Source organism: Podarcis liolepis (genome assembly GCF_965112155.1).
Source record: "Podarcis liolepis genome assembly, chromosome: 1".
Taxonomy (NCBI): Eukaryota; Metazoa; Chordata; class Lepidosauria; order Squamata; family Lacertidae; genus Podarcis; species Podarcis liolepis.
Genome location: NC_139554.1, coordinates 32,312,229 through 32,334,908, shown reverse-complemented (window position 1 = coordinate 32,334,908; position 22,680 = coordinate 32,312,229). Strand labels below are relative to the sequence as shown.

General features: G+C 44.5%; 2 protein-coding genes and 1 long non-coding RNA gene across 12 annotated transcripts in view; 2 read left to right on the top strand and 1 right to left on the bottom strand.

Annotated features, from left to right (window-relative positions):
* Positions 1-205: 205 nt before the first annotated feature.
* LOC310710366 lies at positions 206-1,143 on the bottom strand. Its single transcript, XR_014527978.1, has 2 exons — positions 950-1,143; positions 206-445 (listed from the first exon to the last, which is right to left on the bottom strand). It is a non-coding gene; the product is annotated as an uncharacterized lncRNA (long non-coding RNA).
* Positions 1,144-1,210: 67 nt separating this feature from the next.
* On the top strand, positions 1,211-12,059 carry PNN (pinin, desmosome associated protein). Its single transcript, XM_083507625.1, has 9 exons — positions 1,211-1,468; positions 2,176-2,247; positions 5,043-5,111; positions 5,791-5,863; positions 5,975-6,069; positions 7,783-7,858; positions 8,635-8,790; positions 8,872-9,010; positions 9,703-12,059. Exons 1-9 carry the CDS (start codon positions 1,356-1,358, stop codon positions 10,980-10,982), a joined length of 2,073 nt encoding a protein of 690 aa, XP_083363751.1. The 5' UTR covers positions 1,211-1,355; the 3' UTR covers positions 10,983-12,059.
* A 2,361-nt stretch (positions 12,060-14,420) lies between these two features.
* Positions 14,421-22,680, top strand: part of MIA2 (MIA SH3 domain ER export factor 2) — a 63,081-nt gene continuing 54,821 nt past the window's right edge. For 2 of the 10 annotated variants that reach the window (XM_083505377.1, XM_083505376.1), the window contains exon 1: positions 21,944-22,033. The gene's annotated coding sequence lies outside the window, so the exon portion shown is untranslated. Of the gene's footprint in view, positions 14,513-20,973; positions 21,294-21,932; positions 22,259-22,680 lie in introns of those variants that run through there. The other 8 variants (XM_083505373.1, XM_083505372.1, XR_014526763.1 and 5 more) reach the window with 8 other exon arrangements.

Sequence of the window (22,680 nt, the reverse complement as noted above, 5' to 3'; positions counted from 1 at the left end):
ACTGTCATATGCACAATGGCAAATTAAGGAAGGTACAGGAATCTTCTATCCATATTAAACGACAGTATGGATGAGCACTGAATCACAGGACATAAGAGCTTATATAGCTAATTACAGTATATCCAGGTACAGTTGCTTGGAAGTTTACCCATAGACCAATGAATAATGTAATGTTTGGTCAAAGAGCTGCATAGGAATAATGGACTCTGTGCAGTTTCTTTATTTACTCAGATCTTGTCTGGTCATAGGTCTTGGAGGCCCATAACCTCAGTCTGTGAGCGTGAGGAACTCTTCAAAGTGGTCCCTGGAGATCTGGGCATCTTTGTGGACTCTAGGAGTTTGGCTAGTTTTGCCAGTAGCCTTGTTGATTACGAGATCAGCCAATTCAGGGCCCTTGGCAGTTTCACTCCCTAGAATCCTTCTGCCCTTGTTGAGCTGGGCCTTCCTGTCATTTAATGGAAAGCTTTGTGTGATGAAAAAGCAGGGAAGGCAGAAATTCAAAATTAATTTGACCAAACACCCTAGACCCATTGAAGGTCTAATATTTGGCTGTGATAGCAGCAAACATTAATGCTACTACTACCTCACCTTGGTGACCATTTAGCCCTCTGTGCCCCAATAAATAAATAAGATGGCTTGCCTTAAAGTGCAGGGAAGGCAATTATAGCAATGATAGTGGGAGCGTTTGCTAATCTCACATATTTTAGTTATACTGTTACTTCAACTTGTCACTTGCGCATCTGAGTCTGTGGTTTTTTTACTCAAAAGTTAGTTCCATTAACTTCAATGGGGCTTGCTTCCAAGTACGTAATAGTGAACAGGATTTATAAGCAAATTTCAGAATCAGAGAAGCCACGCGTCCGTGGAAATTGAGTTTAGTCCCGCCCCCTGCACTTCAAGGCACCTCATGACCCGAGGAGCGCGCGAAAATTAGTAGGGCTGGTCTTACGGCGGATAGGGAAGCATAAGCCGACCCGCCTCCCATCACTGATTGGTTACTCGATGCCACCCTGCTCTGGCATTCCGCGATTGGCAGGAGAAACAGAGCAACGCGGTCGTCGAGTGGTTCTCCCAACGTCGCTCTAAGCACTATGGATTCCCGATTGGCTAAGAAGGAAGCTGATGACTGGAGCACCCAAATGCCACTCAACCTGTCAGGGCCGCGATTCGCTAGGGACGAGGCGCGGCTGTTGGCGAGGAACGTTGTCGATCCAACCCTCGCGCGCCGATTGGCGGGTTTGCTCTGAGGAGCCGCGCTACGTGGGGGGCTGGGCCGTGGCGCCCCGCCCCTTTCCCGCCGAGCCGCGCTCTCGGCCGGCCCCTGACTGGCTAGGCCGCGCCTGTGAGTGGCTGGGATGGCGGTGGCGGTGCGGGCTCTGCAGGAGCAGCTCGAGAAGGCCAAGGAGAGCCTCAAGCACGTCGACGAGAACATCCGCAAGCTCACGGGGCGGGACCCCAACGATGTGCGGTGAGGCGGGAGGAAGAGCGGGGCGGCCGGCGGGGGGGGGTTTCGGCTCAGAGGGGACCGCCGCGCTCGCCCCCTGAGAGGCTTCTCAGCGGTTGCCCCTTACGTGCCCGCGCCCTTTCCCTTCCCTCTCCGGGGACGCGCCCTGGGACTTCAGGGGCCCGAGAGCTGCAGCCGTCAGCCCCGTCTCTCTTCTAAACGGTTCTGGGAAGGGACGGAGCGGGAGCGCAGAGGGAGGCCTACGAGCAGAAGCCGTTAGTGGCGTCCACGTGAGTTGCCAGGCGCGGCTGCGCCCTGCGAACGCGGCTTCCCCGCTTGGCTTCAATGGGGCTCGCTAGTTCCCAGTAAGGGCGCTTAGGGACGCAGCCTGCACCGGCCTAAGTTAACCCGGGTTAAGGGTGCGCTCATGTCCCAGCCTAAACCTGTAAAAGTTTCCGTGGCACAAAAGGTAGGCAAAACCCACTGCCGTCCCTCTGCATTTTCTGCTACTTCCTTCCACGTGGGAAGTCAAGGTATTTTAATAAAATAGGCCATGAGGATCCTGCACACGGTAGAAGCAGTCTCTTCCCGTCCCCAATCACTAAAGCTGACTAATAAAGTGGGTGTGGGGGATACATTTGCAGCAGGTCTCCAGTGGTGCTCCTTTGAGGGATGTTTTCTGTACCTTTTTGCTCCTTCCTGATGATTATTCCCTTGGCTTTCTCCCCCAGGCCCGCTCAAGGGAGATTATTGACCATCACAGGCCCTGGTGGAGGTAGGGGGCGTGGAAGTATATTACTTAGGTGAGTATCTGTGGATGATTAATGGAAACCAATTCTGTACCTTTCTGGGGGCAGCTTCTATGCTGCACAGAATGTTACGCTTGTATCTGAAGGCTAGAAATGAAAAGAAGGTTAAATGTTGTTTTCATATGTAGATTTAAGGTAGCTAGAGTCTGAACTCAACTGCCATAATTGTGCAGTGAGGGGGAAGAGAGGGGTTCTGCTCGTGGTCCAAAGCATATTCACAGGCAAACAAGCAAATAGTTGTTTGGGTACTTGACCATTGCTTGTGCTGTCACTGCTGCCCTAAGGTTGCATGCAACTTCTCTTCTAACCTTAAAAAAAAATTAAGTAATTTCAAGTTGGACTTATACAGTTGCTGTAATGCTAGTTTATGGCAGTGCTGAGGAGCCCGCAAGATTGCTGTCTTCAAAGATTTCAGTAGAAGGCATGTATAACTTGCCACTTGGCTCATATACCATTGTTATTACCGAAGGGTGGGCAGCCAACCATGCTATTCTAAGGGTTACAGATCCTCTGCTGTTGTAGCCTAACACTGGCATGGTATGGTACAGTGGTACCTCGGGTTAAGAACTTAATTCATTTTGGAGGTCTGTTCTTAACCTGAGACTGTTCTTAACCTGAGGTACCACTTTAGCTAATGGGGCCTCCTGCTGCTGCTGCGCAGTTTCTGTTCTCATCCTGAAGCAAAGTTCTTAACTATTTCTGGGTTAGCGGAGTCTGTAAACTGAAGCGTCTGTAACCTGAGGTACCACTGTACTTGAAGGCTATTGCAACAGAGCTCTGCTTGGTTTTTATTGGATGGTGTTTTAGTCTCTGCTTGCACAGCAGTCTTTGCAGTCCTACAGATATTTGGCCTACTTGGTATTTAGTTTTGGTACTGGAAAGTTTAAAATTGCTAGATATATTCACATTTTTAGAGTTTCTTTAAAATGCTCTTAAAAGAAAGGAATAAGCTTTTGAATTTGTAGCATTGGGTAAGTCAGGGATTAGTTACTTTTGTGGGTGGTTTATTTTTTAAAACAGTCACATCCTCCACCCTTGGAGGGGCTTTTCTGAATTGGAAGGGATACTTAGTTTGTTCTGTGTATGAGAGTTGGATATATATACATGGGCAGAGAGAGAGGGAGATATTTATGTGAGGTGGGGGAATAGAGGGTAGGTATGTGTTTGAGAGGGAGAGGTGTACTTGCAGCAGTGTATATGTGAAGTACAGTATATGGGTGTGTGAGAGAGCTACATGTGTGTGCTGAGAGGCTTTCTCTTGCATCTCACCCAAATACAGTCATACCTTGGAAGTCAAACAGAATCCATTCTGGAAGTCCGTTTGACTTCCAAAACTTTTGGAAACCAAAGCGCGGCTTCTGATTGGCTGCAGGAGGCTCCTGCACCAATCAGAAGCTGCACTGGATGTTCGGGTTCCGATAATCATTCGAAAACTGAAACACTCATTTCCGGGTTTTGATCGTTCGGGAGCTGACTTGTTCGGGAGCCAAGGTGTTTGAGATCCAAGGTACGACTGTAGTGAACGTCCCCTGACAATGGAAACAGATAAAAGCACTCTCTAGCAATCTTGAGGCATAAGCAAGCTGGTTTAGGGAGATGTTCTGCTTCAATTATTTGGGCCCCAAACCATTTAGCGGCTTAATAAAGGAGTACTAGCATTTGGAATTGGGCTTGGCAGCAAATAGGCTGCCATGATAGTTCTTTCAGAATTGATGTGACATGATTCCATCGGGATAAAGCAACAGCCTTGTTAGTGGGTAGCCAGGGGGCCTGTGTGTCCTTGAGTCTTTGATGCAGGATACTGGACACCTTTCCTCTTTAAACTTAACTTTTTTTACAGGGCAACTGGTAACGCTTCAAAGTACAGCACTGGTGAGACCCTAGACACCTCCCATTCAAATTTGCCAACGAGCACTTGTCTGTTTTTAAATATGTACATAAACAGCAGCTCTAGACGGTAGATGGGGTGGAGAGCCCAATCCACATATAGTATACTGGCCCAGGAAATCGCTGTTGCCACCCCATAGCTCTGAGTTCTCCCTGACAGCCAGTTTGTTTCTCCCCTTCAAATGACAGCTGAAATTGGCACCTATACATAAAAATAAGCATATGCAAATATTTCTTGTGGGCCTCTGCCCTGAGTCTTTTCAGTACCCAACAATGCTCCTCTGCTGAACTGTATTCTGCACTAATGAAAGTTTTCAAGGGCAGCTCCTTGTACAACACATTACGGTATTCCATTTGAGAGATGAGCAGAATGTGCATCATGGTGGCAAGACTGTTCAGGAATGTTCCTACCTGGTGATAAGGTCAAACCTGGGAAGGGCAGTTTGTGACACTGGGGCTACCTTGGCCTCTAGTGACAACTGGATACAAGTGTGTCCCCAAGCTGCCAACCTTCTTCTTCATGGAAGGTGCACCCCCATCTGAAACAAGCCAAGTACCTAATTTATCAACATAAGAACCACTTTCTCACAACTCTTTGTTGTCAGCTTTCAATCTGTTAGCCCATTACTGAGCCCAAGCACTGGTTCAACACTTGAACAGCCTCACCTAACTCAGATAAAAAGAAAAGAAATAGAGCTGATTTTGTTATGCTGATGACATCTTACTTCCACCCTTTGATGTCACCTAGTGGCTTCATATAAATGATAGAGAGCATGGTGTGACTTCTGTAAAAGGTGCTGCACACAAAGCAAGACATTGAACTTTAGTTTTATGGGGTCTTGGCATTAGAAACTTGCTTGGAGCATACTGATCTGATACACTGATGTGCTCTTTTGTTTCAGGCGTGGATTCTCGGATAGCGGAGGAGGACCCCCAGCCAAACAGAGGGATCTAGAAGGGGCGACCAATAGGTGAGCAGAGATTGAAACTGGGCTGAATTCAAGAACAGGATTGAATGACGTTAGAGACAAGAACAGCATGCCTTTTTAGCTGACTCAGTATATTTCTGTAGTGCATTTCTGCATGGTTTTTATATAGCACTCAAGACTGTGTATAATTTAAAATGATTGCTTGCAATTTCAGACATACAAAAGGAACTGGGAGGGAAGAAAGGAAAAACCATTCATGTATCAGTTCTTCTTTAATTAAGTTGCATATAATTCCTCTTGGAATTCTACACTAGCAAATAATTTATACTGGTGTATCTTGATTCTGTGTGATATTTTAAATAGGATTTCAGTAGAACACCTTTTTTGTCTTGAGTACCTGTAAATTGTGTAGGAGTTGCTATCCTACAATATGTTCTGTAGAAAGAAAAGTAAGCGGACTTTAAAAGTGAGGTCTCCATCTTTAAAAAGATGCTGTAATAAAGCAACAGATTTAGCAAGCAGCTAATCTGCATTCACCAGAGAGCTCATTGGATTCCAGCAACAACATGGACAGAGAGGTTGGATCAAAGCAGTCTGAAGCACAGTATCTTGATTTTAGTGTAGTTATTTTGCTTTTATTAACATCATTTTCTAAGCCTATTGAAACATTTTCCTTGGTTCTAGTATAAAATGGATGCCTTTGATACTCTCTTAAACTTAGGCTAGCTGGGGAACGTCGGACAAGGAGAGAATCACGCCATGAAAGCGACGCAGAGGATGATGATGTTAAAAAAGTAAGGGATACCTAGAAGTAGGTATAGAGAGAGGGAAAGAAATGAGAGGGTAGAGAGGGGAAAGAAATGTAGAAAAGCTTCCATTAACCTGGATTTGACCTATCCTTGCAGCCAGCGTTGCAGTCTTCTGTTGTTGCTACCTCCAAAGAACGAACACGCCGAGACCTTATTCAAGATCAAAACATGGATGAAAAGGGAAAACAAAGGTATCTTACAATATTGTTTACTGTAACCACAATGTTTTCAAACTCCAAGTGCATAATACAAATTATGAAAGAAATGTTATTTCTTGCACAGAAAACTTTGTCCAATATTTTATGCTGTCTTAGCCTGCTTCTTAAGAAGTGTGTGTACAGGTACTGATTGCACCAGATAACTCAACCTAGCTTCCATGTTTATTTAAGTTGCCTTGCACAGTTTGCTTTGCCTGTTGATTTGTAAGTCAAAATAAGTTGCTGATGTACTTATCTCAGACTGTTGTTTTGATTATTCCAGGAATGTAAAAGCTCTGGGTAGAGATTTAGCATGTTGTGTTTTTCGAAGATAGGCATCCTGCCAGATAATTTTTTCTAAAATGTTCCCTTTCCTTGTTTATGTTTTTGTTTTTTAGTTTGATATGAACCAGTCTAATTCAGAAGTAAGTCCCATTGATGTTGGTGGGATTTCAGCCTTAGTCTTTAAAGAATACTGCAAATTAGCAGCTATTGTACTTTTTCATGCATTTCTGTGCAAAATCTTGGGAAACTGGCGTATTTCATTAAAATTAGTATATGAAGTTTGGGTGATGAAACCAGATTTCACAGTCTGCTAGAGAAATAAAAATATTTTTATTGTATAGATTTGTATCCCACTTTTCAGGGAAGAAATCATATAAAGCAGCTGACAAAATATCTAAAAACATGAATAAGTTCAGATTTGAGCTGTGGAAGCTCTGTTGCCCCTGCCCAACGACATTCTGTGCTGGCTTCTTTTATGAGGAAAGCTTCAAATCCTAATCTTAGCTATCTAAAGGTCTCACTTTTAGACAGTGCATTGTGTTGAGCTGCTTATATATCAACTTCAGATATGTAGTTTGTGGGAAAGTATCCAAATAATTTTTTGGGGAAATTATTTCTTAATTCAAGCACCATCTCATATGTATTAGTTGGGGTGGGGCTGGAATTTATTTTCAGGCTGTGACCATTGTGCTCTGGGTTCTGACAGTAAGAGAAGTTCTACAGTGGAGTGGACTCCCTCAAAGGTTGTAGACTCTCCATCCTTGGAAGTTCTGGCAATCTGTCAGGGTTGTTTTAGTTGAATTTCCTGCATTGCAAGGGACTGGACTAGATGACCCTTGGGGAGGAGTCCCTCCCAAGGTAACAATTCTATGATTCTCCGTAAGGGCCAAATTTCTTGGTCATACAGCTAGCCCTCAACAAAAAAGTAAGTCAAAAGAAGATGGCTATATTTTCAGTGCAATGTTGCTTACAAAATGGCAAATCATTTCTTGAGGTTCCTTATGAAAAGTCATAACAATGGTGTTCCTTTTATTAATAATCAGTCTGTTTAATGTATTTTATTGTTGTCTTCAATCTTAGAAAAAACTTTTGGATGTCTTTGGGTCATAAATTAAGAACTTCATTTAATTTAATATGTTTGGAAATTATATGCTGTTGTTGATAAAGCTACCCACTGGAATTATCTTGTTATCTTATCATGTTGATTGTTGAAATTTGCAACATCCAGTGGTTATGTTACTTTCTAGATAGCTTTTGCACCCTGTATTATTGTAGCCTTTTTATAATTCATGTGCCATTAACTAACAACCTTGGAAGATTTGGAAAACTGTTTCAATAGGTATGCATAATGAACACGTATGAAATAACGAACACGTATGAAAGTCGATCGTATAATACCTTTTAACTCCTTTTCTGTTCTAGGAATCGGCGCATATTTGGCCTGTTGATGGGTACTCTTCAGAAGTTCAAACAAGAATCAACAGTCGCTACTGAGAGGGTATTAACTCAGTACCTTGTAATGTTCATTGGGGAGAGAGTGTACTATTTCTATTGAATGACGGAATTGTATACTATCTTGCGTGAAGAAACTTACTGCTAGTAGCCCAGTAGCTCAGATTTTTCATTGTGGAAAACATGAGGACTTTAAAGTCATTTTTCAAGTGTAAAGGGAAACAGCGAGCATTCCTAAAACTTTACTTAAGCCTATTAAGTTCAATAGAACATGGATCCTACTACAAATACAGTTCTGTATGGCCACCCTAAACTGGGTTCTGGCAACCAGCTGGGAAATTCACTAGTAACTGCCAGCAGCCTAGAGAGGTCCATGCTTAGGTTTCATATGCCCTGCCTTTACTTGGCTATATAGTTGAATTTTTTTTATTATTTACTTGTCTCTGGTTCCATAACAATTTGAAAACAGATTAGGAAGGGGGGGGGGGCAGAGCTCCTATTGGTTGCCAGGCTTCAGGTCATAAGTTGGAGAGATGTAATTGCATTGCCTGGCACTGCTTCACTGTAAATGTGGATTGCTTGATACACAAGGAGTGCTCCATACCTTAGGGGAGCAGAAATGAAAAAATAAACCACTACAAGCAGTGACTTGACTACTAAGTCCAGCCAAAAGCTGTGGGCCATCTTGTAATAATTAGATAAAGACTTCAGTATTGATCGGATTCCAGAACAGGGGTCGACCAGCTATTAAGTGGTATATAAACTAATAATAAAATTTCTGAGCTCACCTTAAGCAAATCTGAAACTGTTTCTCCACTTCAGCAAAAAAGACGGCAAGAAATTGAACAGAAACTTGAAGTGCAGGCAGAAGAAGAGAGAAAGCAGGTTGAAAATGAGAGGCGGGAGCTCTTTGAGGAAAGACGTGCTAAACAAACAGAGCTGCGGCTATTGGAACAGAAAGTTGAACTTGCTCAGCTGGTGAGTCAAAATTCAAGCAGCTGCTATGTGGTGTTTGTGTTGTGGACGATACTAAAAAAATAAAAATCTTTCTTTTACCAGCAAGAAGAATGGAATGATCATAATGCCAAAATAATTAAATATATAAGAACAAAGACAAAGCCTCATCTGTTCTACATACCTGGCAGAATGTGTCCTGCTACCCAGAAGCTGTTTGATGATTCCCAAAAAAAATTAAATGGTATGTTACTGGTGGTAAGGTAGATACATTTTCTTTGATATAAGCTCTTCTGGCATTTCAGTAGAAAAATTTAAACTGATATTGATAAGGCAGTAAAGCGAACTTGCATCTTGGTCAGAGGGTCAGTTCTGGGAGTCTGCACGTTTACACAAAAACACATAAAGCCAGAACTGGCCTACCCACAAGGTGGAGGATTGCCTACCCAGCTTTGGGAAGTTGGTGCAAAGGCCCTGGCAGGGTCCTAGAGTCCTGGTTCTGGGGTTTAGGAAAATCCTCAGAACAGCACATAGTTGAGAGGGGTTTTTCCATCTTGTAAGATGATGTGCTTGCACAAACAGAACATTTGTAATGGTGTGATATTGGAATTCCAGCCCAAGTGATTGACAGATCCAACTACCCCATAAAGTTTGTCTAGGGGGTTGGGGAGATAAGGATTTTGCCCACCTGTTGGATCCAGTTATAAATTATTTCTTAATGTGAAACTTTACTGCTCATAAATGCCAGTAGCCTGTAATTCAAAAATATGTGACAAATGCCCCAATTCACAAGTGCACATTCTGAGCTCTTAACATGGATGATCGCTTGTCTGTATGAAATTTTCCTTGTGTGAAGTGGTTCAAGTGATCTATCAGTAAGCTGGAACCACGCTAAGTACCCACAATAAGCTTGGTGTGTCTTCTTTCGTTCTGCAGCACTGTTTGAAAATAGGCGCATTGAGTTTGCTGAGCAAATTAACAAAATGGAAGCCAGGCCCAGGCGACAATCTCTGAAGGAAAAAGAACACCAGGAGGTGCAGAAGGAAGAAAAGAAGGAAGACCAGAACAAGGAGCAAGAAGAGGGTAAGGCGGTTCAGCAGGTGGAAGAGATGGAGACAGGTAATCGGAGCAATGATGTAGAAATGGAAGAGGTAGGGGAAGAAAAGGAGGTAGGTGCTAGTCACAGTGATGGAGAGATAGAACAGGAGGAGGAGGAGCAGAAAGAGGAAATGGAGGTTAAGGTAGATGAGGGATCAGAGATTAAGGAGAATGATAGGCAGCAGGATAATCAGGAGGAGGATGTTGTGTTAGGGAAAGAGGAAGGTGAAAATACGCTGCCAGTAGATGGCGAGCAGGATGTGATGGAAACCAGTGAGGCAGATCATGCAGAGCCGCTAGAAAATGAGAATAGCAAAGAAGTGGAACCAGAAATGGAGAGTAATGCTCAACCAGAGCAGGAGGGGCCTGTTGCTCCCTTGGAGAAAGAGGAAGGCAACAAGCCAGAAGTGGAAGCTGAACCAGAGGAGGCAGAAGAGAAGGAGCCGGAATCCATTGCAGTGTCCGAGGCTGAGGCCCAGCCTCGAGCAGAGGCTGTGCTTCAGCCACAGCCTTCACCACAGTTGGAATCCACACAAGATCAAGAGCCTCAGGTAGACAAAGAAGAAACGGTAGCGCCTGAGAATCTGCCTGAAACTCAGGCAGACCAAATCCAGGCAGTAAGCGTAGAAGTCAAGAACAAGGTTAGGAGCAGGAGCAGAGGTAGAGCGAGGAACAAAGGCAGCAAGAGTCGAAGTCGCAGTACTAGCAGCAGCACCAGTAGCACTAGTTCTACAAGCAGTAGTAGCGGCAGCAGTTCTAGCAGCGGCACCAGCAGTAGTCGGAGTAGTTCCTCCAGCAGCAGCAGCAGTAGCGGAAGTAGCAGTCGAGAGAGTAGCAGTAGTTCCAGCAGCAGCGAGAGCAGAAGTCGAAGCAGAGGGCGTGGGCACAATAGGGATAGGAAGCGTAGGAGGAGCCTGGATCGAAAGCGAAGGGATAATGCAGGAGTAGACAGGAGTCACAAGTCTTCGAAAGGTAGCAGCAGAGATGCGAAAGGATCAAAGGATAAAAGTTCAAGGTCGGACAGAAAGAGGTCTATGTCAGAAAGTAGTCGGTCAGGCAAAAGAACTTCGCGGAGTGAAAGAGACCGTAAATCAGACAGGAAAGACAAAAGGCGTTGACAGAAGAGACCAGGCTCCCTAGCCTAATCTTTGCAGCGGAAGATTACTTGATGAGTGAAAGGATTCCATGTGGGGAAGAAAAGGCTGCCTTAATTGCATGCTGTATAAAATCTTTTGGAGAAATGCAGACTTTACCAGGCAATTCTCGTGCTTTTTACATGATTTTGTAAAAGGTGACTTATCAAATTATGTGACGATGCAAAAGTGTACAAATAAAAGGATTGACAACCCCTTCATCTTTTTAAATCTCCTCTACTTAAAAGAGTTTCTGTATATTTTAATAGGTACATAGTTACATTTGTGTGAATCATTTCTGTATCAGATCTTTTTTTTGTAGAAATAAATGTGTATTTTACAGAGGTGTGAGAGCCTGTTGCCGCTTCATCTCGCATAGATATCTTTCTCCCTTTGCCATACTTCATACAGAGTGTTTGACTAGTCTGCCTATTAACACTTCCCCTCCAATTGCTTAAAAGTGAATTCTCAAGTTCTGTGAAGGAGCACACACCTGTGCATAATCCAGATTTTCTTTTCTGTGCTTTCATTGTACAAATTGACGCCAGCTTCTACTAATGTTCCTTGGTGAACTAACTGCCCATATACAGAAGCCAAGTGAGTGTATCAAGCCAATTCTAATTACTTGGCCATCTAAAATCTGTTTAGAGACTTCATGTAGTTATTTCAACAAGCCTTGCCTCTCCCCTAGTTTTAGAGTAATGCTTAGATGATTTTTTTAAAAAAAAAAACTTGCATCTCATTTATTTCTGTGCTTTGCAGTATGTTGCAGGAGGCCTATGGGTAACTTCAAAACTAGATTATTGTTGGCCACAGGCCAAACTTTCAAATGCCAATAAAAATGCAGTATACCATTAAATTAATCGGGGTTAAGATGTTGTATTTATGAATACCTGTTGATTGAGGAAAGTGGATTCAAAACTTGGAATTTCTGTAACATCTAAAGCAAGTCGATGGCAATATAGTTGGTGTAAAAAGGTGACATACTGTTTTTAAACTTCCTACAAGTGTATTCATTGGCTTGTTCTGTAAAAGTCTAAATAAAGGTAGCTTTATATACTATTTTCTGTATTCTGCATTTACTGTTTGTTTAATGAAAAGTTTTTTTTATACTTGTCGTTCACCTACCAAAACCAAATGGTCTGACACAAATTAGAATCCCCATTCCCAGCCATAAACATACATTGGAAAGACCAGAAATCTCAACTTGTACTTAGGTACCCCTTAAAAACATTTAAAGTAGTCTCTTATACCTAACAATGTAGATTTGTGTATGGAATGTAATCATGAACTGGGCTGGCAAAGGATTTGTGTGAAGTGCCCTTTTGAGTTTGTTTTCACCAGCCACCCAGCAAAAATTCCTTTTTAAAAGTCCTGGCTGCAGATGTCTCTGTGGATGGGCTGGTGGAATCCAAGAGCGCCTGAGTCATTTTGTTCTACGTCTTAATTTGCAGTGGGGAAAGGGTAGATAGGAAAATACACTATTGGCCTCAATAGGTATTCACCCAACTGTGGTCTAAACCATCAAGCTTCTTGGGCTTGCCGATCAGAAGGTTGGCGGTTCAAATCCCTGCGACGGGGTGAGCTCCCGTTGCTCTGTCGCAGCTCCTGCCACCTAGCAGTTTGAAAGTATGCCAGTGCAAGTAGATAAAAAGGTACCTCTCCGGTGGGAAGGTAAACTGCATTTCCGTGCGCTCTGGTTTTTGTCACTGTGTTTGGTTGCGCCAGAAGCGGTTTAGTCATGCTGGCCACATGACCTGGAAAGCTGTCTGTGGACAAACACCGGCTCCCTTGGCCTGAAAGCACGATGAGTGCCGCAACTTCATAGTCACCTTTGACTGGACTTAACCATCCAGGGGTCCTTTACCTACCAGTATTAAGTTGGCAAACTGCTTAGTGTTCTTAAAACAGGCCACTATGGTAGGTTAGCCTGGTATAAAGAAAAGTTAAATAATAAAGTTAGCAGTTAAATTACACATTATAAAATTACATATTAAAATTCATGTCAGGTTTGCATACCTGGATAGGGTTTGCCCACACAAAGCTTTTAGCAAGTGTCAAAAATGATAAAGAGTGAAGGCACCTGCCTGATGTCAATAGGCAGAAAGTTCCAGAGTGTTAGTGCTGCAGTGCTGGAAGATGGATTCCTTACAAGTAGGGAAAAGACATTATGTGGCACTTGTAAAAGCAGTCCCACAGATCAAGGGGGATGCATGGCCATATATGGAGTAAGGTGATCCTTCAACTAAACTGGTCCTAAGCTGTTGAGCAGGGGGCAGCAAACTTACCATGCCTTGGGCCGGTGTCTGCAGCGCCTATTGCAGGGCAGGGGAGCGTGTGCCCATACGCGTGCGCACACACTATTTCCGGTGCACTTTGGGGTCGGAGGAGCACCGGAAATAGCTTGCACGCATGTGCACGGGCCTCCAACCCGGATGTGCACCGGAAATAACGCGCATGCGCACAAGCTATTTCCGGTGCTCCTCTGACCCGGAAGTGTACAGCCGTGCAGCGCAGCACCGGTAAAAGTGGGCAGTGGGCGGCAGGGGTCGCCACGGGCCAGATAAACGAGTCCCTTGGGCCTTATCCGGCCTGCGGGCCTCAGTTTGGGGACCCCTGCTGTTGAGTGTTTATGTACTAATGGTAACACATTGAAGTTGGCCTAGTAACAAATTGGTAGCCAGGGAAGATATCTGAGAAGATACCGTATTGGCTTGAATATAAGCCGCACTTTCCCCTCAAATTCCAACCAGTAAAAGTGCAGCTTATATTCACGACCTTACAGTATGCAGCCAGGCGTTCGGGGCAAACAGCGCCAGGTGTGTCCTCTCTCCCAAGGCCAGGAAGGGAGAGAGTGAGGAAGGGGAAAGGCCACTGGCAATGCCATGTGTGTGGGCAATGCAGCCAGGAGCAGCTAGGAGGGGAGCGGCTTATATTTGGGTATTTTTTCTTCTCCCCCCTCCAATTTTAAAGGTGCAACTTATATTCAGGTGCGGTTTATATTCAGGCCAATACGGTATGTCATACGCCGACTATGCTAATATTGTAATAATAGTAATCTTGATGTTCAGGGTGACAGCCATGAAAGCATTAAGATGAGGCAGCCAGGTTCCAGTGGGAGTTGAAGGTACTGAGAGGAGCAACAATTTGAGAAGGAACTAAAAGGAGTTCCTACTAAAGGAGATATGATTTATTTATAAAATTCTATACTGCCATATAAAATATCAATATGGTTTACAGTGTTAAAAGATGTTATTTTAAAGAATATAAATAAAAATAGGGATAATCATTAATTTGACTGGTTAATGAAGATAAAAATTGAACAGCTGCAAATATCTGTTAGAATCAAAAGATCTTCAAGAGATACCTAAAAGTCAAAGGATGCTTGTGGAATCTTCGCTGGAAGAGTGTTCTGCAGCATGGGACTGGTGACAAATTCAAATATGATTCAAAGAGAATGGGAGTAAAATGCAACAAACAAGCATTAGAAGGCTAAGAAGAACATTTCACAAAAGGTAGTCTTGTTTCTGCTTTAAACATTGGTATTACACTTCATATTGAAGGGGTACAGTTAGGGTTACCCCAGAAAGCCCTAAAAACTGTTTGTGAATCTCCCCCCCCCCCCAGCCAGGCCTCGGAGTACGCATTTTAAAAACTGCATTTTCCTCTAAGACAAAAAGCATGAGCTAAGCAGTCCTCTCTGTAACAAAAACGCTGTAACAGCTCAGAGCTGAGAACAGTAAAGCTTTCGCTTCCCAGATCCAAGCTAACCTTGTCCTGGTACATTGATTTGCAACATACTTCCGGGAACAGAGCCAGAGAACGAAAAGCAACATTTCTATGTAAGAATCTGTGAAGGGGGAGAGAAAAAAGGGGTTTGGAAAAAGGATAAAACCTGCTTGTAAAATGTTTTCGGTGCGGCCTGTCTTTTGTGAACTGAATCACACAGGTGCCTTCTGCCCCCCCCCGGATGGCAGAATAAAACGCTCTTTCTCTGGATTAACCCCTTGGTGTCGTTTGGCTCCTTTTGTCTCTGCTCGGGTGCAACAATTATTCCGACCCATGGATTAATAAGGCTACATATTTCTGGTGCGTTGGCCGGGAAAAAGCACGTTCCCCGAGATCGAGGGACAAAGAGGTCCAGGGCGTCACTGCAAGGCGAGCAGCTCGGGATACCGGGTCAGCAGTTCCAGTGCACATCCTGCCAACTTCGTGGGAGGGACTGGCCACCCGTTCCTGAGTGGACACGCGACAAAGTGACGGAGAAAAAGAGCAACGGCCGTGCAGAAAGAAGGTACCTCGAGAAAAAAGGTAAGCTCCACAGGGTATAGGTGGGAGCAAGCTCCACAAGGATAGGTGCGAGCAAAAAGAGAGCCTGATCAGCTCCGCCAGCAGGGTAGAAGAAGTGCCACTGGTTTTGGTGTCGCCCAGAAAAAAAGCAGCAAAGGGTGCTGCTAGGGCCCCGGTCGAAGTCTAAGCGCTGCCGGTTATGGTTGGTTGTTGGTTTTGTGCCCAGAAAAAGCAGTAAAGGGTACTGCTGGGCCCCGGTCGAAGTCTAAGCGCTGCCGGTTGTGGTTGGTTTTTGTGCCCAGAAGAAGCAGTAAAAGGTGCTCTTGGGCCCCGGTCGAAGTCTAAGCGCTGCCGGTTGTGGTTTTTTGGGGAAAAAGGGATTGGGGGAGGTGCATGGGTTTGTTTTTTTTTCTGAATGTGTGTGTGGGGACACTCCAGTGAATGTTTTGAGTGTGTGAGACGTTGACAGCAACGTCTGGCCTGTGACTGAGTGAAAAAAAAATGACGTTAGGAGGACGGGGTGTCCCAGTGTTCCAGGGTCCCAGGGTCATGGAGAAAAAGCAGTAAAACAACTCACATGAAACCCCCCCCCCTGCAAAGTTTCCTGGGGGGAAATTGGAAAGATGCCACAAAGGGAGAAGATTGGGGATTTTAAAACCCTGAAGAAAAATAGACTCTAACACTTATGTGAAGTTCCTGACCGTCCCCCATGGCTTAGGAAAAGTAGAACTGTGATTACCCGTGCCGTGCCAAACTGTGCCCAGTATGGCAGCAATTACAAGTTGGGGGGAAAACCAGCAGTCTTGCCAGACCCAGAAGAGGAAGGAGGAATAATTAGCCCCCCTCCACCCTATGCAGCAACTGCACCAGGGCTAAATGAAGTTCCCCCTACCCAACTCCCAATAAAAGAGACTGAGGGAGAAAAGAAAGAGAAGAGGAAAGTGAGGAACAAGGTGGTATGGAGAATGAAGAATTCAGAAGGTGAAGCGGACAAACAGTCCAAAAGAGTGTTTCAGTATGTAGAACCATGTGGCTTCTTGGTTCTAGAAGCAGCACAATGCAAGGATGTGAATTGGCAGACAGAAAGAAACAGAGCAGAAGGCTTTGAGAGCCGCATGGGACAGAACTGTTTAAAAAAAAAAAATAGACAATTAAACCCAAGGGATTAAAAAACCCTAGGATTACAATATTGACCATTGAGGAAATCCGCAAGAAAAATGCCCTCAGGGCAGCGGACAATACTGATGTTGCAATTGAGGCAGCTAAAAACTCCACTTTGATGGCCCCGCCCCACCGAGTGTACGGCCCCCTGGAGTCATCCGACGCCCAGGACCACAGACCTCCAAGCACCCTTAATCAGAATCCTTCTTTCGAAGAGGACCTGGCCAAAATAATTAGGGGTTTGTCTTCAAACAGCCAGCAGCCAAAAATGCAATCCCGGAGGGTGTCCACGGGAGGGGCAGAAGACGCCTAGGGAAGAAACCTGTGCGCCATCTGCAGGCAAGAGGGTCACTGGAAAATGGAATGCTCACAGGCCCCACGCCCGACACACCCCACCCCCACAGGCTAGGAACAATAAGATTTCTCAAAAATGATTTCTTCTCATCTCTGTTCTTGCTGAAAGACTGTTGCAGCTAGAAGCGAGTGAACTAACTGTTTCTAACATTCATTCATGAAAGTAACAGGACATCAGCTTTTTTTTTCCCCCTCTTGTGCCAGGTGCTTGGAGTAGCTTATCTCTTGGCAGCTATCTCAGAAGGACACTGCTGCATTCAGCCAGCTACCCTGAACCTCACACTTTCTGGATTTACAGTTTCGCCACATAAACCAGAAGGCCAAGGGTTACCCACCCCCCTGCCCCAAGAACTAACCTGGAAAAGTGACTTTCTTAAAAAAGCAAGTGAATGCTTTCTGTGAACTTTGTCAAGTTTTTCTTTTTAATGTGCAATTTTACTCTGAAAGGAGCTGCGGCATAGGAATTGATACTTTGAGGAATTTGAAACTTTGCCAGAAGCAAGGAGTGCATTGTTCTTTCTACAGACACTGGCAAATGAACTGAAATTTGCAACATGGCTTACAGGCCACGAGAGCTCTGAAACTTAGAGCACATGAATGAGACTTTTAAAAATCTCGGCTGGCAAACTTAACCCAAGGAACAGAACTGTTAACCCCTTGCGAAGTTTCCTGCCAAGCATCCCCTTTGAGTTAATATACCTTATGTGCAAATGTTATCTATCCATTTGTTCTGTGCAATCGCTGCCGTCTTTGTTATCTCTTCTCTTAACAGGTGGACTTTTGCCAGGATACCTCTGCATCCCTATGAACCAGGTGAAGAGGACCCAGACGCCCAGACATCGCTCCAGCCTTGTTGGAAGGGACCCAAGATGCCCAACGCCCACCAGACGACCTGACGCCCACCAGACTACAGCCCTGCTAAACGTCACTCCTGGACGCTGGCGTTTTGCACGGCTCAAGAATCCAGCATGGATTGAAAAAGGACATTTTCACATTTTCTTTTCTTTCCTTTTGTATAACTGAACTTTATTGAAGGTACCTGGGCCTGGTTTGCTTTACGCTACCCCTGCAAAGGAGGGTGTCTAGTGGATCTTTTCTTTCAGCGTAATTACACCCCAGCCCACTCTCTAGCACTTACCTAAGCCCCTCCCCGTGCATACAATGGCTCAAATACAACTGTGGGTCCCCGTGCTGGTATTTCTGCTGCATTTGACCTTTGAAATGCCAATACCACTCACAGTGACCAGACAACTGCTGCAATCGTGGGGGGCCCACCACACATATAATAAGTGGATTCAGGTTGCTGAGATGGTTGCATTTTCTGCAAATCGGACCAACTGTGCCATCTGCACTCTGGCCCCTGTAGATGCTCTGGGAGGAATGCCACTACTCCCTGTGCCTTGGAATGAATCCTTGGTTACAACTCCACTTGTTGCCTTCCAGCCTCTGGGCAACCATCCTTCTTTATGGAATCATTCCGTCCCTTTCCAGGTTCACAGGATCACTGGCTGCCTTTGTGTCAACAAATCAAATGACGCAAGTGACTCTCAGACCTATGTGGGCACTTCCCACTGTGATCGTACCTTCCCAGCCCCAACTAACATGCCTGAGTCCGAGACAGGAACTTTTCCTGGTTCCAATTTGACTGCCTGCCTGGCCCGCTTGGTGACAGGCACCATATCTGCCCATGGTCAGGACGTTTACTGGGTGTGTGGCAGGAAGGCCTATCATGCCCTCCCAAGAGGATGGTATGGGGTCTGTTTTCCAGCCTACTTAATACCCCCCATGTGGATTCCTGACCAGATACCCTCTGCACCCCCTAGAAGGAGGCGTTCGGCTGACCTGGCAACACTTGCAGGTGGCAGCTCCCAGGATTGGGGCAAAAATCAGTGGCCTCCGGAAAGGATACTGGCCCATTATGCTCCAGCCTCATGGAATCGGGGAGAGAAAATCTCTGGGGCAAGGGGGCCGATCTATAACTTGAATCGCATAATCAGACTCCAGGCAGTGGTAGAGATTGTTGCTAACACGACAGCCACAGCCCTTAGGCTAATTGCCACGCAATTGGATGAGACACGCAATGCGTTTCTCTCAGTCCGATTAGCGTTGGACTTTCTCCTGGCGCAACATGGCGGCTTTTGTGCAGCGTTAAATCTCACAGGTGGGGCCTGTTGCTTTAACATCTCTGATCATGGTGAGGCCATTCGTAATTTGGCAGCAGGACTTGAAACAGTGGCCCATATTCCTACCCAAACCTGGGAGGGATGGGACATGTCATGGCTTGACTGGTTGCCAAACCTAGGATGGGCAAAAGGCCTGTTTTTGCTGCTGCTTGGCCCACTTTTCATTTTGCTAATTTTTGCTTTTCTGTACCTTGCTTCCTGCAATGCTTGCATACAATGACACGCAATATGATTTCTCGCATGCTTCGCCCCCAGATTATAGCTCTGACCCGAGAATATCAGCCTGTGCCTTCCTGGGACGAGCCCTTTTAAGAAAAGGGCTGTCCAAAATTGAGAGGTATGGAATGAAGGGGTACAGTTAGGGTTACCCCAGAAAGCCCTAAAAACTGTTTGTGAATCTCCCCCCCCCAGCCAGGCCTCGGAGTACGCATTTTAAAAACTGCATTTTCCTCTAAGACAAAAAGCATGAGCTAAGCAGTCCTCTCTGTAACAAAAACGCTGTAACAGCTCAGAGCTGAGAACAGTAAAGCTTTCGCTTCCCAGATCCAAGCTAACCTTGTCCTGGTACATTGATTTGCAACATACTTCCGGGAACAGAGCCAGAGAACGAAAAGCAACATTTCTATGTAAGAATCTGTGAAGGGGGAGAGAAAAAAGGGGTTTGGAAAAAGGATAAAACCTGCTTGTAAAATGTTTTCGGTGCGGCCTGTCTTTTGTGAACTGAATCACACAGGTGCCTTCTGCCCCCCCCGGATGGCAGAATAAAACGCTCTTTCTCTGGATTAACCCCTTGGTGTCGTTTGGCTCCTTTTGTCTCTGCTCGGGTGCAACAATTATTCCGACCCATGGATTAATAAGGCTACAATATTCCCAAGAGGATAAAGCAATTTAACATAACACCCTCCCAGTAACAGATAGGTAGCCGTGTTGGTCTGCCATAGTCAAAATAAAAAATTCCTTCCAGTAGCACCTTAAAGACCAACTAAGTTAGTTCTTGGTATGAGCTTTCGTGTGCATGCACACTTCTTCAGATACACTGAAACAGAAGTTGCCAGATCCTTCTATATAGTGAGAAGGTGGGGAAAATCACATTAAAGTTTAGTCCTGGTTCAGATATCTTTATGTCTAAGGAGACATTATCAGTTGATAGGTTTGGAAAGGCAGTTGTTTGGGTGGTGCAATGCTCTGCTCTTTTTTAAAGTTAAAAATCTTTTTAATGTCCCACGGACTGGGTGCTCTTTTTGTTGAAAGTATCTAAACCTACTAAAATTTCCCTTTCTTTTGGAAGATGCTAGGATTATAATTAGTCTCCAGCAGAAGGAAAGAGCTCTGAAGATGCCCCTAAGAAGCATCTCTCTATGTTCCACTATGTACCATGTGTACCACAGTGCCTTTACAAATTTTAGGTTTTAAATAATCAAGGTAAACAAATAGGAACAAGATGCAAATCAACAAGGGCCAATGTGAAACTTTCCATTGACAATTAAATGGCCATTTTATAAGAGGGCAAACTAGGTTTTTTTTTGGGGGGGGAGGTTAAGTGCAGAAGAAAAAGGGAAGAATAGCAGCAACAAAAATGCCCAAAAATAAAGAAAGAGGAGATATGAACCTCCAGGTTAATTTTTTTTTTTAAAGAAGATTATCAGTTTGGTTTTATGCATACCTACTCGAAAGTCCCATTGGAACTTGCTCCAAGCTGAGTGTGGCAACCTAAATTGCCCAACATGTTTCATCAAAAAGAAGGGATGCAGTTCAGTGGCAGAACATCTCTGTATGCAGAAGGCCCCAGCAACTTTAGGTGGGACTGGGAGAGATCCCTTGTCTGAAACCTCGGGTATTTGATGCCAAATGATGTAGACAATGCTGAGCTAAATGGGTCCATGGGCTGGTTAAATGTACAGCAGCTTCCTATGTTATTTGCTGAGGTGATTCAACAGTAACTGAGTAGACAGCATCAGCACTTTTGAGAGATAAGCAGCCTCATATAGTCAATATATTTAAGTCAAATTAATGCATGAAGGGGTTAAGACCATAGAGTAAGCTGACCTGCCAGGCTTAGCTATGTCCACTTCCCCTCACCTTGGGAGGAACTAGGTAATAAAGTTTTTGTTCTCCCGCAGTCTCCCTAAGAAGCTCTCTGTGTGAAGTGGTTTGAACTGGTTGTTCCAGCTCAACCGCATAGCTCTCATCAGCCATTCTTGACCTCCTATGCAAATCATCTAGAAACTTTCATCACTTTGTAAGGAAGCCAAGTTTTACTGCCTCTGCAACTTTTCTGAAGCACATGAATCTGACCTTTGAAGAGTTTGTAAGTAAACCATTTTTTAACTTACCCAATACGAGGCCTTTTTCCTATGCTCGGAAAACTTTTTAAGAGGACATATTTTAAAGTCTTTATTTCCATGCTGCATATTTTGTGAATTTAAATCTGCTGGGGTTCTCTCACCAAAAAGTAATTGCTCTAAACTTGGATTTTGGAATCCAGGAATTCTCTTTTCTATACAGTGGTACCTCGGGTTAAGTACTTAATTTGTGCCGGAGGTCCGTTCTTAACCTGAAACTGTTCTTAACCTGAAGCACCACCTTAGCTAATGGGGCCTCCTGCTGCCGCCGTGCCGCCGGAGCACGATTTCTGTTCTCATCCTGAAGCAAAGTTCTTAATCCGAGGTACTATTTCTGGGTTAACGGAGTCTGTAACCTGAAGCGTATGTAATCCGAGGTACCACTGTACTATAGTATTTTTTCCCCTTGGCACCAACAATATCATTATTACATTATATGGGATAATAAAGGGAACCTGAAATTACAATGTGGTGCTCACAGCAAGCAACACTACTTTTTCTGGATCTACTAGTGTAATGCCTGTATGCTGGATGGGCAGTCTGTAATAGAACATTTGGGTTGACCAATGAGAGGGAAGATATAAATGGGAGGGAAAAAGAACCTTGGATGAAAAGGAGTTGGAAAATGGCAGTTGAAGCGAGAAGACAAGACAGGCAACAGATGAGAGCGAAGATTAAGAAGCAGAGCTGGCTGGGAAATGGGAAAGTGAGCTGATATACACCACATTAAAGTGGCAATCCTTACTGATTGCCTATGTTCTGATTGAACATAGGCTACCTTCCAAATGAAGGCTGTAAGACACAAAAGAAAATATCAGTTGGATAAGCTGATGGACTTGGGTCAAGGATATTTGGTTTCAAATCACTATTCAGTTGTTGAGCTCACTGGGTAACTATAGCCAAGTTACCTAATTAACCTCACTGGATTATGGTGATGATAAAATTAGATAACTGTGCACACCATCATGAGCTCATTGAAACAAAAGTGTGACACAAATGAAAGAATTTTGTATCATATAAGGCACTTTTCCATGTCCAGTATCCCACAAGCCTGCTGCAACCCTTGTAGAATATATACAGTGGTACCTCGGGTTAAGTACTTAATTCGTTCCAGAGGTCCATACTTAACCTGAAACTATTCTTAACCTGAAACACCACTTTCGCTAATGGGGCCTCCTGCTGCCGCTGCGCCACTGGAGCACAATTTCTGTTCTCATCCTGAAGCAAAGTTCTTAACCTGAAGCACTATTTCTGGGTTAGCGGAGTCTGTAACCTGAAGCGTATGTAACCTGAGGTACCACTGTAATGAAGCGTATGTAACCTGAAGCATATGTAACCTGAGGTACCACTGTA

Bases quoted from the DNA above. Each gene is read 5' to 3' on its own strand.
- PNN (XM_083507625.1), top strand. From the start codon at position 1,356: ATGGCGGTGGCGGTGCGGGCTCTGCAGGAGCAGCTCGAGAAGGCCAAG. The intron at 2,248-5,042 runs GTGAGTATCTGT...CTTTTGTTTCAG, and splicing joins CGTGGAAGTATATTACTTAG to GCGTGGATTCTCGGATAGCG. The intron at 5,864-5,974 runs GTAAGGGATACC...CTATCCTTGCAG, and splicing joins AGGATGATGATGTTAAAAAA to CCAGCGTTGCAGTCTTCTGT.